At 33.9% G+C, this 17,349-nt stretch overlaps 1 protein-coding gene across 1 annotated transcript in view; it reads left to right on the top strand.

Annotated features, from left to right (window-relative positions):
• The window catches only part of FOXP2 (forkhead box P2), a 607,622-nt gene that overhangs the window by 432,653 nt on the left and 157,620 nt on the right, over positions 1–17,349 (top strand). Inside the window, exon 5 of the mRNA XM_058426115.1 lies at positions 17,124–17,213. Coding sequence (XP_058282098.1) covers positions 17,124–17,213 — 90 coding nt within the window. The remainder of the gene's footprint in view (positions 1–17,123; positions 17,214–17,349) is intronic.

Below are 17,349 nucleotides of genomic sequence, written 5' to 3' on the forward strand. Positions count from 1 at the left end.
TGTGTCTATTCTACTCCACCATTCTCCTCTAGTGCCTGTTATCTAACTCATCTTCACAACAACTTTTTATTTCACAGAATGTTACTGCCCTGTAGATAGATGTGCTCAAGGTGTTCTTTATCTTATCCCCTACATACATTTCTTGTCTCATGTTTCCAAGACACATTAAACATGGCATAGCTAAGATCTTTAAAATAATTTTTAACTAAAGAAGAGTAGGGAGGTAGCAATATCATAGAGGCTCAAATCATGAGTGTCTAATTTGGTGTTGGCAGGATAAGATTTTGACAAGATCCCTTTTATAAAAATAGCTATTTCTATGGCTGTGGAATCACAGGAAGGTCCTGAGTGTGTATTTTGGATTTGTCCTCAAATTTCAGAATGCCTCGTTTCTGTATACCAGTGTCCCAGCTGTTGCAGACTTTGTAATGCATTAGTATTGGACTCCAAAATTGAGTTTCTGCCAGAGGATTCTGGCAGTAAGCATCCTCCTATAACAACAGACAAGTGATAGCAGTAGAAATCCCAGGGGACTTCACAATAGCATGTCTTAGGATTCAGTGTAATGGCTTAACTTCAACATAAAGATGATCAGAGTAAGTACAGCTTATTGTTCCACTCTGGTGAGTAGTCTGTTAGGTGCCAGTTATGTAAATGAAGATAATTACAAGAGAGTGCCAAAATGTGTCCTCCATGAGAAACTATGCAGTTCTTAAATAGGTCATTCTGCAATCATAAGAAGCCTTTGAGGGGGGCAACAAAATCTCCCTTCTATGGAATAGGTTTAATGTCTTCCGAGACGACGGGAGAAAAGGGTCATTTCAAGCAGTGACCGTTTGGGATTTCTCCAAGATTACAAAGTATTTTTTTTCCCAGTGTCATGCTCAGAAATAAGGTTTTAATTTCCAATTTTATCCATCTTTTTATAAGCATTCTTTCACATGCTCCCTTTCTGATAACAAACCAAAATGATTAAAGAAGAGAAATATTAAACTGAAATCAAGTTTTTTAAATATGTATGATAAAACAGCTTACATTAAATAGATATTCCTTTGGGCTGTAGCTTTATGTATTAAAAAAGTGAAGTCACTTTTTGGAAGAAACTTTAGCGTACTGTTTATCACAGGATAAGTTACCTAGGTACTTATCAATCCTATGGGTAATTTGATTTTTAGTAGCTTTGTCTCTTACCTTACATAAAAATTGCTTCCATAAAACAATGACATTATTTTTCATGCTTCAAAATATAGTCATCCTTTTAAATCACTATCCACATGGAATCCCTCCCATCCCTTTGGAATTTTAATATTTTTTAATGAAGTGTTCTTCCTCACAGTATTTTGATCTACCATATTTTGAATAACTAGTTTTAAAGATAGAGCATGACCAATGTAGTTTAGTGATCTATGTCATATAGTATGTAACATAATGAAAAAACAAAAAGAGTTAAAAGCAACACTATCAGGTAATTTTTTGCAAACTCAGAAGAGGGAACATTGCCTATTTGTCTACATTTTTATATCTAGTATCTAACAAAAAGTTACATTAATAAATATTAATTTGATAGACAATAAAGAAGTTAGAAAATAAATATTAGTTAAATGAATGAGTGAAATATCTGGTACAATGGCCCATTCAATTCACTAATTCTAAGTGAAAATACAAACATAGGTAGGTAGGTAGGTAGGTAGATAGATAGACAGATATTACATATGTTTTTTAAAACATCAATTTTTAATAAAGGAGGCAAAGCAAGGTAAAATATTTTTGCCTGTTAGTTTAGAAAATACTAAAAAAGAATGATAATGTATACTATGGAGTATGGTGGAATGGGCATTCCCATACAGTGAGGTGGGATTGCAAATGACTATAATCATTCTGAAAAGGCATTACAATAATGTGTATCAAAATCTAATATCTGACTATGATTTGACCCAACAATTAAACTTTTGGGAGATAATTACAAGGCTGTCTTATAAGGAAGTTCATTGCAATATTATTTAAAATTACAAAAATGGGAAAAGTCTAAATATCTATCAGAAAAGGATTATATTAAAGAAAATTGAGTTTTCTAAAAACTGGAAATAATGGTGTGCTTTGGTGAATTTGAAATTTGTTTCTATTTTTATTGCAAAAGAACTGTATGGTATTTGCCTAAATAAGCGACTATTTTACATAGAGTACTAAAGATAGATGTACGTGGATATTAGTAAATATTTAAAAGATTTTAATAGAATTCTAATTTCATGGATAATTGAATCTGAAAAAGCATGAACACTACTTGGATTTTTATGTAAATAAATTCGTAAACTGAATAATAAAATACCCATTATGTGTAGATCCTTTTTCTAGACCCATGCTTAAAAAGGAGATTAGAGTGAGACCCCCAACTCTACCAAAAACAATCAAACGAAACAACTGGGTATGGTAGCATGCCTCTAGTCCTAGCTATTCAAGAACCTGAAGCAGGAGGCTTGCATGAGCCCAGGAGTTCTAGGTTACAGTGGACTCCGAGTCTACCACTGTACTCCAGCCTGGGCAAAACAGCAAGACACTGTCTCAAAAAAAAAAAAAAAAAAAAAGGGTGGGGGTGCAGTTTAGAGAATGATTTCTGTTTATACTTAAACAATCTGCCTAAAATAATTGAAGGATTCTAACTGGAGACAGTGAGATAACGCTTTTCTGACAACCAATAGTAATTTTTTGGATCTTCACTTAAAAAATTAATGAAAGAGATAAAGAATATATTGTGGTAAAGTCATGGGTAAAAATATTTTAATTTAACTTGATAAAGGAAAAGAAATCTTACGCTAATTTCAGTGTTATTTTAGATCACTAGTTGGTCCTCTAGGGTCATTAGTGTAAAGGTCTGTAAAGGAGCTACTGTGTGCAAGGCAGTGTCATGGTTCCTGGAGGGAATGCTACTTTCTTTACTTAGTGTACAATTTGCATCTGAGATATCTGGAACCAGCTAAAATATGCATGCATTTTACAAGTTTAAAAATATCTAAAGAAACATACTTTTCAATTAAATGTCTTTTAAATGACTAGGTGCCAGCTACTATGCTGTGCATTCTTGGGGTTATCAAAGATGATTTAGAAATATTTCCAGCCCTTAGAAAGTTTACAATAGTAGATGTTAAGGGAGATTGAATGTATTCTCCTAAGAAATAAGATTTCTTAGGTTAGGTGAGTTAGGTTCTTCAATAGAAAAGCTTCTTGTGCTAATAATGCAAAATGAAGAGGTTTGCTTCCTGGTTTGGGATTTTATATGTGTCTTCAACAAGTGGGCCACTGACAAAAGCTTGTTAAAAGAAGCCTTCCTTGGTCTTCCTATCTACTGGCTCTTAAACTGCTGATAGCTACCAACAGGCAACCATTTTCTAAGTGGATATTTGTACATTTTTATTTATATACATATTTTCTATGAATCATATTGTAGATAATTCAATATAAGAAATAATTTTTGAAATCAGAAATATATTTTAACCTCTTTGATAGAGTTAAAATTTTAAAACTCAGAACACTTGACAAGATTGTTAGGGCTTAAGCCCAAAGGACACCATAAAAATTACATGGATGTAGTTACAAAAATATTAAGGAATGATTATTTTCACCATTAGTTTGTATCTTATTTTATTGAACACTTGTATCACATTATAATGTTAATAACTCTAATTTACCACATAATATGCTAAAGATAATCTACCCTAAATTTGTTAATGGCTAGAATAGAAAACAGATTTCTCCCTAAGGTTAGTTTGCCCAAGATCTGTAAAATGTATCTTTGTGAATTGGCTTCAAAATGTTACACAGGCATATATATGCTTCATACCTTACAAACATAAATTTCAAAAATTTTATTTTTATATAAATAAAAATAAATTATATGATCTAAATATAAAGGCATTTCTTCTTTCACTGATTTAATAGTATTTTGAAATTATTACAATATTTCATCAGCAATTGGTTCTTTATGGCTAACATTTCTTATCTTCAATGAGCTTTGTGTTTCACAATTTACATTACCCTGTAAAATTTGTAAATTGTAAACTGGGAAGAAGGAATTTATTCAGAGATCGTCAATGATAGAGATGAGATCATACAGAAACTCAGAATGGTGCTGGGATTAGAACTTGAATTTTCCGATGCCTTCTCAGCATCTCTGTCATTTTGTTTCTAAGAATATTCTAATTTTAGCTTTAGGGTCTCTCTTTTAGAGGTTCTGAGCTCACTGTGTCTCCACCTGCACTAACCAAGGCCTCTCTCTTCTCACATGGTTTTGCCCTCACCATCCCTTTCCTCACCTGGATCCTGCCTCTGTGACATATGCAGAGGCTATCTGCCTCAAGCCTCTTTCCTGTAGATCTGCGGCAGCATTTTCTTGCCTTGGTACCATGCAGGGTCATAATCTTTGCCTTGGAGTTTTTGGCTACTGAACCTCATCATTTCTCAAAGGAAGGTGAATAGAGAACAGAAGTTTTGCTTTTTTCTCATCTGTGCCTCCAATTGCAGAAAGCTAGAATGTGAATTCTGAAACTTTTCCTCTGCTTTTCTTTGACTGTCTTTTTGCAAAAACATGTGTACTCCCTCTTCCTTTGGAGTGGTCCACCTCATCCTTTTGCTGTCCATTAATAAACTCGTGAGCATTCCTTCTCACAGAAAAGCAGCCTAAGCCCACAAGTCCATCTCCTAGCTAACCTGTTGAATATAGATAAGATGGCTTTATTACTCTTGTGAGGACTAAAAAACATTTCCACTGATGAAATGAATAGTATATTTATGTTTAAGTGAGTAACTTGGTGTGAACAGTCTTGTTACCTTGGCTACATATTCTGAAATGCTTACTTTTTTCTAACTAGAGTTGTCAGGTTTAGCAAGTAAAATAGAAATAAATTCAAATTTAACTGGGAATCTTCTATTTTGTCTGGCAACTCTACTTTTAACTTCATCAGAAAATAGTACATATTGTTTAATGCTTTATTTATAGATGATAATGTTTTGTATTTGGTATGGCAGAAGATTATTATTAAAAATTTTTCATCTTTAATATTGGCCTTTTTTCTGTAATGAACATCCTAAATCTAGTGCTTAATAACTTCAGAGACACTTTTTCAAGGGGAGTAAAATTCCTTTAGAATATAAGCTTGTATGTCTTATTTATCTTCATAAAAAATAAAGAAAAAGAAAAAATTTGCTTGGAATTATTTATGTTGTTCTAGTTGGCATAACTAGCAATGCTGTTAATAACTCAGAATTTGTTTTGTTCTCTTTATACCCTGAACAGCTCTTTATCTGAGTCTTTTACTGTTTAAAAGTCCCTTCAGTTATATAATTTTCCTGACTACCCCTTGTAGAAAGACAATGAGCTTCAGAGTCAGCCAGATAGTTGTTCAGATCTCTTATGCCACTCCAAGGCTCTGGTGAAAAAGCTTGGACATATAACCTAACTATGCTGAGTCTCAGTTTATACATCTGTGATAAAAAGAGGGTGTTTGAGGATTAAATTTAGAATTATAACTGGCATATCATGAGCACGTAATCATTAATTTTCCTTTTCTTTTTACTTTGCTTCCTTTGTTTTTACTGAACTCTTATAGTCATTTTTTGTAATACCTTTTAATGGCTTACAGCACATTTCTACATTGCAACGTGATTAAATTGAATATATTTTACCTTTCCTACCATACTAAGAGATTCTTTTGTGCAAGTGATCTCATAGCATTGGGTGTATTGTATATGTGCATATTCATTTAGATGTGGTGATATGGGATGGGAGAGTAAGGATTGTATCTCACAAATACATTCATGAAATTATGTATCCCTCCCTTTAAAGTCCTAGAGGAGATTAAAATACAACTTTTCAAAATATCATAGAACATGACTCTATTAAGATACTCTTTCTATCCAATGGGACATTATCTAACTTGGACAGATTGCAGAACTAAATGCATATTGAGGTAAACTTTCAGGATTTACAGTATGCTAGACCCATTAGTTAAAATGTACATACCTTTTTGGCAAACCCACTAAAGCTGGTAATCAGGAGTTAGTTTCAAATGACTAGTATTATATATTTCCAAGCATCATATACCCAGAAGAACTGATACCCACTGGAGGAGCCCAAATTTCAAAAGTCTTCGCCTGGAATAATACTACTTTATACTTTAGCTTTTAAAATACTTTTAAGTACATTATCCTCTCTGGCTTCACAAATCACTTACATGTGAAGTTAAGTATTACTAGCTGTATTAAATTAGAGCAGTAGAAAAGTAACTAGTTCATTTAATCCTGGAGGCAATATTCCAGAAGAAAATACCAATATATTTATATATCATCAGTGTATGTAGAAGCACATTTTATATTCTAACAGCAGTTTAAATACCACTTTTTACCCATCAGCTATATTTCTCAGAACAGTGATAGAAAAGCTTCCCTCTCTTGTTTCTCCTAAAATTCCAATCTCTCTCTCATTCTCAAAAGATAACCACACCTCTTTGTTTTCTGAATTAGTTGAGACCATCCACTGTGAGCTCTTTCCCTTTCCTACCTCTGCATGTCAAAGTCACCTGTCCTCCCATCTCTTCAGTCTGTCTCCTTGCCGTAAGTCTATCGCCTACCTGCTGCTGCTCCTAAATTTAGTCCTCTCCCATATTCTAGGGACTTGCTCAGTTTTCTTATTAAAACTTATGTTTTTTGGCCAGGTGTGGTGGCCCATGCCTGTAATCCCAGCACTTTGGGAGGCCGAGATGGGCAGATCACTTGAGGTCAGGAGTTTCAGACCAGCCTGAGCAATGTGGTGAAATCCGTCTCTACTAAAAATACAAAAATTATCTGGGCATGGTAGCAGGCACCTCTAATCACAGCTACTTGGGAGGCTGAGGCAGGAGAATCGCTTGAACCTGGGAGACAGAGGTTGCAGTGAGCCAAGATCGTACCATTGCACTCCAGCCTGGACAACAAGAGTGAAATTTCGTCTCAAAACAAACAAACAAAAACATTTTTAAAAATATTTATTAAGCTCATTATTATGTTTCTTTATTAAAAAAAAAAAAAAAAAAAAACGGGCTGGGCACGGTGGCTCACACCTCTGTAATCCCAGAACTTTGGGAGGCTGAGACCGGTGGATCACGAGGTCAGGAATTCGAGATCAGCCTGGCCAACATGGTGAAACTACGTCTCTACTAAAAATACAAAAATTAGCTGGGCGTGGAGGCACGCACCTGTAATCCCAGATACTCGGGAGGCTGAGGCAGGAGAATCACTTGAACCCAGGAGGCGGAGGTTGCAGTGAGCTGAGATGCGCCATTGCACTCCAGTCTGGGTGACAGGGTGAGACTCCGTCTCAAAAAAAAAAAAAAAAAAAAAACCACAATAAACAGAACTCCTCAAACTGCAACTCTCTTTTATTTTAGTCTTCACAGAACTAATCAAAACAATTGTTTGCACTCATGGCTATGGTTTTCCCCATTAATTCCCTAGTAACTCCCTACAAACTACTTCTACTTCAGTACTCTATAGGAAATGATATCTGATAGGTCACATACAAATCATCAGATCAACATGAACTTTTCATCATATCTTGGCCTTTTTGAGTTTTTAATGTTTGAAGATAGTATCATTCATCCTGTCCTCTCACAATTTTTTTTATTTTTATTTATTTATTTTTTATTTTTTATTTTTTTTATTATTATACTTTAGGTTTTAGGGTACATGTGCACAATGTGCAGATTTGTTACATATGTATCCATGTGCCGTATTGGTTTGCTGCACCCATTAACTCGTCATTTAGCATTAGGTATATCTCCTAATGCTGTCCCTCTCCTCTCCCCCCAACCCACAACAGTCCCCAGAGTGTGATGTTCCCCTTCCTGTGTCCATGTGTTCTCATTGTTCAATTCCCACCTATGAGTGAGAACATGCGGTGTTTGGTTTTTTGTCCTTGCGATAGTTTACTGAGAATGATGTTTTCCAGTTTCATCCATGTCCCTACAAAGGACATGAACTCATCATTTTTTATGGCTGCATAGTATTCCATGGTGTATATGTGCCACATTTTCTTAATCCAGTCTATCGTTGTTGGACATTTGGGTTGGTTCCAAGTCTTTGCTATTGTGAATAGTGCCACAATAAACATACGTGTGCATGTGTCTTTATAGCAGCATGATTTATACTCCTTTGGGTGTATACCCAGTAATGGGATGGCTGGGTCCAATGGTATTTCTAGTTCTAGATCCCTGAGGAATCGCCACACTGACTTCCACAATGGTTGAACTAGTTTACAGTCCCACCAACAGTGTAAAAGTGTTCCTATTTCTCCACATCCTCTCCAGCACCTGTTGTTTCCTGACTTTTTAATGATGGCCATTCTAACTGGTGTGAGATGGTATCTCATTGTGGTTTTGATTTGCATTTCTTTGATGGCCAGTGATGATGAGCATTTTTTCATGTGTTTTTTGGCTGCATCAATGTCTTCTTTTGAGAAGTGTCTGTTCATGTCCTTCGCCCACTTTTTGGATGGGGTTGTTTGTTTTTTTCTTGTAAATTTGTTTGAGTTCATTGTAGATTCTGGATATTAGCCCTTTGTCAGATGAGTAGGTTGCAAAAATTTTCTCCCATTCTGTAGGTTGCCTGTTCACTCTGATGGTAGTTTCTTTTGCTGTGCAGAAGCTCTTTAGTTTAATTAGATTCCATTTGTCAATTTTGGCTTTTGTTGCCATTGCTTTTGGTGGTTCAGACATGAAGTCCTTGCCCACACCTATGTCCTGAATGGTATTGCCTAGGCCTTCTTCTAGAGTTTTTATGGTTTTAGGTCTAACATTTAAGTCTTTAATCCATCTTGAATTAATTTTTGTATAAGGTGTAAGGAAGGGATCCAGTTTCAGCTTTCTACATATGGCTAGCCAGTTTTCCCAGCACCATTTATTAAATAGGGAATCCTTTCCCCATTTCTTGTTTTTGTCAGGTTTGTCAAAGATCAGATAGTTGTAGATATGCGGCATTATTTCTGAGGGCTCTGTATCACAAAACTTACCCTTTTAGTGTATACAATTCAGGGAGTTTTTAGCATATTCACAAGGTTGTTCAACTATCACCACTGTTTAGTTCCAGAACATTCTCATCACCCTAAAAAGAAACCCCATTCTCATTAGCAGTCACTTTCCATTCTATCTTACGTCTGGGCCCTTGTAACCACTAATCCATTTTTTTTTTTTTTTGTCTCTTTAGGTATGTCTATTCCAGGCATATTATACAAACGGAGTGATACAGTATATGATTTTTGTTACTGACTTTTTTATTTAGCATAATGTTTTCAAGCTTTATCCATGTTGTAGCAGGTATCAATACTCCATTCACTTTTATGGACAAATATTCTATTAAATAAATATACCATATTTTATCTATTCATGAGTTGAAGGGAATTTGGTTTGTTTACATCTTTTGCTATTATGCATGATGTTGCTGTGAACAATTATGTACAACTTTTTGTGGGAATGTAAGTTTTTATTTCTCTTGGGTATATATTGTACCTTGGGTGGAATTAATGGATCATATGGTAACTCTTTGTTTAACCTTTTCCAGAAGTCTTTTGGACTTCTATTACTGTGCCCTCCTCACAATTCATTGTCTTCCGTTTCACTATTTCCTCATCTCCTCTCAAGAAAATATTCTGCAGTTTGGGGTCTTGACTCTTCCTCTCTCTGTGGTGTCTTTACCAACAATCTAATAAACTCCCTTTGCCTTAACTATTCATCTATGTCTTACTTTTGGGAATCTGTTGTCAGTGGGATCACTCTGATCACCTTCAACCTAGAGCTCTGCATTATATTTACTGTCTACTAAAGAAATCTTCTCTTGATTGTTCTGCCATCAGGCAAACAGCATAATCTTCTCTACAAAGCCTGTGTTTTATAATCTAATTTCCTCCCTTTTAGTAGTGGCACAGCTGTTCTTTCAGTTTCTTTTGACTTACAATTTTGGAGTCATCATTGACTCTTCCTAGCCTTTACCTCATACCCATTTACTAAGTTGTGCCAGCTCTTCTTTGACAGTACCTCTCATGATTCTTGTTTTGAACTAACATGATTCATGTTATTCTTATCTCTTATTTGGACAGTTGCACATACGTTTTTACAAGTCTTTATACCTCTGTCTTGTCTCACTCTCTTCCTCCCTTATCTATCCTTTACAACATGACTTCAGTATTGTCCTAGGCCAGGCTTATTTTATTGCCAGATTTCAGCAAAATTTGTTCTTACCTGCTATGTAACATCAAGACTATTTGTCGTTTATTGTTTAGTTATAACCAATAATTAGCCCCAACCAATCTTCTCATCATGTTTTACTAGTTCCTAGACTAAGCGTATGCTCCATCCAAGATCAATTATTTTCTTTTCACTGTATATAATCTCACATCTTCTTTGTTCCTACTTAGCATGGCCTTCTGTCATCTCCACAAGATGATTCTCATGTAACTCCAGCCCAAATATTATATCCTCCATAAAAATTTCAATGAGCTTCTCAACAAAAAATAATTTCTTTTACTTGTGAACTCCTGAAGCATTTTTAAAACATTGTCTATGGCCTTTTGGCATTCCACTAGATCTTTCGTATTAAACAATAAGCTTTTGAAGATAGAAACAATGTCATATCACCCCTTCTACCTCCACAAGTGTGCAGTGCTTTGTTCTTTGCTGGGTATATGGGTCATAGTCGCAAACATTTTTGAGGACAAATACTTTTATGTATTTTATTCTTCCAAATATTTTCCCAAATACTACTTCTCCTACAGTCTTACTTTTAAGTTGAAGAGCATATACAGAACAGAGGGTTCAAATAATAGTTTACATTCAGATATTGTAGTATAATTTAGTAGCATGTATTTTTCAGTTAATATCTGATATACTGGTTGAAATCATAGCAATACAGAAGTAATGAGTCTTCAATACATATCCAAACAAAAGATGATACTGGTCTCATAATGAAAAAAAAAAAAACCCTGCTAAGGTATGTGTAAAACAAAAAGTAAATCCAAAATCTATTTGGGAAAAATAATAAAATGTTTTATAGCAGAAAGATAAATAATCAAAAGAATGCACAAAAACTATTACAGTTACTGGAACATGTCCCATGATAAAGAGAAGTTGTAAAAGCATTAATTTTAGTAAAATCAGTCCTAATTTATCTTTACCTTTCATTCCTTAGAATTTTAAAGTTGGACAGAATTCCTTAATATGTATTTAAAATTATTGTAGGTAATATTAGGATATTACATTAGCAATTTATTACCATTAACAATAGAATAGTGAAGAACATAGAGCTAGGGATATCAGGCTACTTGGTGTACTGCACCTTGTAGAATGCTGACTCTGAGGAAGAGAATGTGTTCTCCCTATTAAACTCATTCTACATCTGACAAAAACAAAACCTGTTTGTTTTGTACTGTTAACTCACAGGCTTATTTCTTAGAATTTCTGAGGTTATCTGGGGGTTTGGAGCCCTAATGGAATATACTGAATATTGGGTTTGGACTTGAACCTTGAAGAATTTATTCTCACTTCTGAGGATGACTTGAGGATCCATTCCATCACACATTCAATGCCCTGATTGTCTCTCCTTTGGCTCTACATCATAAGATTTTTGATTGGCAAATAGGATGCTTTGCAAGTAATTACTCTTATTAAAGTACTCTTATTATAGTATAGTATCATTTTATAATTATTATACAATAAGTAGTCTTAGTATCTCAATTTGGCCTCCATAGTCATGTACAGTATAAATATAATATATCCACACATTAATTTTCTAACTTTATGTAACATATACTGTAAAAATATCATTTTAAAATATTCTTTAATAATTAGCTTTTTAAACAAACAGACTAATTATGTATCAGGCATGAAAAAATAAAAGGTCAATAGCTACAGATGCATAATTTGACTCTGATAGATTGCTATTTGAAAATAGGTTATGCCAATTAGATGATTAATTTTCTTCTATTAAATAACATTATGAGACTTCAGATTACATTTATCAGTATATTCTCTTTAGTGGGAACATAATATGAAGAAAGGCCAAACAGAATATGAATTTATATCTTTTCTGGAAGGATCTGAATATACTTTTTATCAACCACACTTGGGAAAATAATTAGAAAATTAAACTCTGTTTGAAAACTTATTTTATGTTTCGTATTCAAAGTAACATGTTGAAGACACAATGTGTTAAAGGTTAAACTATATGAATATGAGGAGCAAAAATCTGGATGTCCTGCTGGCAATTTTTTTTTGGTTCTGGTTATCTGCAAAGTATACACCCCTTGTCAGTATAACTAGGGAGTGACTGTGTAAACATTCTTGTTTCGCCTGTTCCACATAATCGTTTCTTGTATCGTATTTCTTCTGACCTCGCTATCTGAAACCAATTACAGGAGATCCATTTGGGCTGCATCTATTTTCATAAGAAGCCTAGGCAACAGTGTTTTTCTCAGAGATGAATATCAACATCAAATATGCTTCTGAGTGCTTTGTTATTTATGTTTCAGAGAGATTTTGTAGCCTTCAGCTCTCAAGAATGTGTCACGCTGTGCTGTTTATACATTGAAGATATTAATGGGCGTAGATGTCATTTTTCATTTTAATGTCTCAAATGCAACAGGCTGATAGGTTAAGCATTCCTATTTTTATGGGGAGATATATGACTGATGTCTGTTTTTTCCCCAAATATACATATATTTACTTTGAAAAAAAAAAGTTATTTATAAACCTTAGCATACTCAACATTTTTTTTGTTTTACTGGGTATTTCTAAACTATTCTCAAATAATTTTATATTTGGTGAAAGTTTTCAGTGTTCTTCAGTGGAGAAAAGTATTTATCTGACAGGTTACAAAGCATTTTCATCCTTAGTTAATTATCACCATGACCTACTCATTAGAATTATTCTGTGAGGTTCATAACTAGCATAAAATTACTATTAGTGAAGAAGTATGCTTGAACTTTGCTTTTCTTACAAAAATTTAGTTAAAATTGCACAGTAAAAGTTAGGAATGATGTTTTCAGTAAGTATTTTAGAGGAAGAATGCACTCAATTATGAAAAATGTGCATTCCCACATCTCTGCAGCCTAACAAAATGTTTACATTTAATCTCTTATAAAGATTATTTCTTTTTTCAAATTTTTTAATTTAACCTGATTTCAAATTTTAAGATGTCTTATCTTAATTTTCTTTAGGTTTCCTAAAATAGGATAACTTCATTAAGTAATGTGCACCCCTAATTAAAAACAAATGTGTTTTTGGAAACTAGATATGGTTTGGCTGCCTTCGAAATCTCTTTCTTGTTTCTGATACATTGGAAACAGACTCAATCATTGTGAAAGGAAATTTTGTAAACAACTTTTGCTTTTGTTCTAAATTAATTTTTGTGGGGGAGGGTGACCATCTAAATGACTAGATGGCTCAGAGAACTTTATGAATGGCCCTGAATTTCATCTTTTGTTTGTATTGATAGAAGTGGCAAGTGATTTTTAAATTAATATTTTGTGTCATTTGACACCTAACATTTTATATTGATGGAAGTGTTTTATCTAATAATCTTTCATTTTTTGAGTAGCTATAATAATAAATTGCAAAGATGAACTAAATGTCTCTGAGAAATTGTTTATTGAAATTCAGTCCTAAAGTATTATCCAGAATACTGGAAATAAAAATGTCATATGATGCATGCAGTGAGAATGCAAACTGCCAGAGCTTTCTGCTTATGAGTTTTAAATCATTCCTGATCTCCTAGAATTGTTTTTTGTTCTCCCACCTCTTATGTTTACTATAGCAGTTTCTACTATACCAAAAGAATGTTGAAATAGGAAAGAAGTTATTTTTTCTAAGAGTTTGTATTAAAAGATGATCCTCAGCTATTTTGGAGATAATGCATATGAAAACCAAAATACTTTAAAAGTAAAAGCATTTTTTTTTTTTTTTTTTTTGAGACGGAGTCTCGCTCTGTCGCCCAGGCTGGAGTGCAGTGGCACAGTCGCGGCTCACTGCAAGCTCCGCCTCCCGGGTTCACGCCATTCTCCTGCCTCAGCCTCTCCGAGTAGCTGGGACTACAGGCGCCCGCCACCACGCCCGGCTAATTTTTTTGTATTTTTAGTAGAGACAGGGTTTCACCGTGGTCTCACCGTGGTCTCAATCTCCTGACCTCGTGATCCGCCAGCCTCGGCCTCCAAAAGTGCTGGGATTACAAGCGTGAGCCACCGCGCCCGGCCAGTAAAAGCATTTTTTTAGCCAACTATCTTGTGATATTTCATTACTATTATTACTCCTTTACTAACAGTGTAGGTGTATGCTTTTGACTAGTGATACTTTGATGAGCAAAACTTGTAATATATTAAATTTTCTAGTGTTTGTCTACAGACATTACGTAGCATTGACATATTCCATTGATTACATGGGTTATGTTGAATGAATATAACGCAGGATGGTAAAATGGATGGGGTCCTAAGCTTGGGAGAGAAGAGCCAGAGTTTTTGACCAGGCTCTGCTACCGCTTTGTGACTTCAATCAACTTATCCTAGTATTGATTCTTCAGTTACTTGTTTGAGAAAGGTAGCCTAGACAGTTTCTAAGGCCTTGTCCAGCTCTAGAATTTTGCAGTTTTATAGTAATAATTGATCAGATACTCAGGATGTTACAAAAGTTTAGAGTTCTATCAGGCATCAGGGAAGTATTAATATATAATGAAATCCAATTTAAGAATGATGGGGGCAGTAGCCATTCAAACAGTATATATTCTGTGATAGTTGTTCTATTCATTTACAGATTCAAAACAAAAAAGTTATATCGTTGTTTCCCATGTAAATTCTGAAAACTGAATATGCGCTCTTTACTGGTGAAGAATAATTCATTATAATGTCATATATTCTCCTTTACTAGAATCTTACTCGTTGCCTACTAATGATTCCTTTGACAGAACAGAAACAATATGGCACACTGGAATACACTCAGGCCTGGAAGCCAGGAGACCTTGAACAAAGCATTCATAAATTGCTTTGTGATCTTGAACAAAGCAACTGACTATTCTAGGTTTCATTTTTCTTATTTGCTAGAATAAAGAGGTCAAATTAGATGATTTTCAAGATTTCTTTTAGTCCTTGTCATTCATGATTCTAAGATCCTAAACAGTGTTCAATAAATTTTTTGAGAATAATAGATAACTACATAATTTAATATAAATTAAGGCAACAGGTAGACAAAATAAACTCATCAACTCGAAAAGAAAAAAAACTACATGAAAACAATTAGGCATTAACTGGAAAAATAATTGAATGCATTTTTTATTTTGAGAATTTCAGAGACACAGCCTAGGACAGCTATTGTAATTTCCATTTAGAAAAATATCATTTGTAGTCACTTTATAAGTGACAATTAAAAGAGGAAAGATATATTATTTAGAATATTGAATAAAAAGTTTCAAATAGTGAGCCTTGTGATAATAAAGTAATTACGGATTTTCTTTGTTTATATTTTCAAACTGAACTCTATAATAAATAGCCTGAGTTCACTGGAATGTGCTATCCTTAGAAATATTTAGGTTAATTTGTAATTACTTGAAAAGTTAAAAAACATCAACAAAGATGATTATCGTGAGTGAGTGTGTCTCCAAATGTAAAAAGTGTGCTTTACAAACTATGCCAGATCCTGCTATGGGAAGACAAATCAATGTTGTTAGGAGATGGTGCTAGTGCATTCAGTTTGTTTACTTTGGTTTCTATGTCTGCCTGCCTTCTCAGAAAACTTGCTTGGAGCCAGACTGTAGCAGCCCTCTCTGTCTTTTCATAATTGATCAGGGGATGACTGCCTTCCCTGAGGGTTAAGACGTGGCAACTTTTTCTGTTTGCTCAGCATCTCAATGCAGTAGTTCAAACATTGTTCACACCAGCTGGCAGTGTAATGCCATATGCACATCTTGTCAAAGCAACTGTTGTCATGGATACTAGAAACTCTCTTAAAAACCAGATCATTGATTACAATCAAAATTGTACTTTTTATCAGCTGAAATTCTTAATTATTATAGAAGAATATTAATCCAATAATGTTTTCTCATTGTGAAAAATTTATCTTGTGTTCAAAAACAGTAAATAACATAGTAGGCCAATGATTTAGTTTAGTTTTATGTGTTGAAAAATTTCATCATTAGTGTTCATTGAACTCAGTTGTTGAGAGAGAAAATGAATTTTTTAAGAGACTCTTAAAAGTTTTTGTTAATTAGTGTATACTCCTACCTTTAGAAGAATTTACTATGCATTTTGGTCTATGGCACTAGCATTTATATGTTAAGTTTATATAGTACATTTACTGAACTGTTCCTCCTCCAGTAAATGAAATGCTTACATTAATTTCTTATGTTAAGTTTTATTTTCCTAAGTGGGAAAGAAAACATAAAAATAAATGAAAACATCTTCTGTTTTGATTGGTATTCTGTCACACATAGAAACAAACCTGATTGGTTGAGTGGTAATTTCTTTGTTCTCTGATTTTGCTAAGAATGCAAATGAAAACCACTCAATTTTATTTGGCATTAAAACTGCACTTTATTTTGTCAAAGGAGAAGTTTCCCCTTGAATTGTAAGTACAAAAAAAGTGTTTTTAATCTTTAGTGAAAATCCTTATTAATTCACTTTCAAGATAATCTGATGTTGATTTGTCAAATTTAATTACAGCTTCCGGTAACACTTGAAGTCTACTGCTTTTGCCTCAAAATTGTAATATGAAAATGCAAATTGAATGATAATTTAAAAGGGAGTGGGCATTTTAGTTGAACACTCAAAGACAAGTTCCTTGTGGAAATGAGGTTATTGATGCAGTTTATGATTTTTATCCTCTTTAAGCACTTTAAACAAATTAACTTTATTTCCTGTAGGATTGCGTGTTTCTCTGTGATTTTGAGTAAAGTTATATATGTGTGTTTGGCAATTTTTTTCATATTAGAAGATAAACAACAATGATTCTCTCTAGAAAGGAATATGGGAGTTCTTGTACATTGAAGCCTTTTACTATTAACCAAGAGATAATTGATAACTTAACTTTCAACAAAATATTTAGATATGGTTTCATTTTTACTTCTAGGCTCTCCAGGCAGCAAGACAACTTCTTTTACAGCAGCAAACAAGTGGATTGAAATCTCCCAAGAGCAGTGATAAACAGAGACCACTGCAGGTTAGTAAAGCACTCCTGTCCTTGGGGTCTTATTTTAAAAGATGTTCATAATGATAACAGATGTGCAGACCCAGTTGTATATATACAGGAAATTATTACATTTGTATATGTAGTTAATTTTAATTCATAAAAAGAA

This window comes from Hylobates moloch, unplaced genomic scaffold (genome assembly GCF_009828535.3).
Source record: "Hylobates moloch isolate HMO894 unplaced genomic scaffold, HMol_V3 SCAFFOLD_1, whole genome shotgun sequence".
NCBI lineage: Eukaryota > Metazoa > Chordata > Mammalia > Primates > Hylobatidae > Hylobates > Hylobates moloch.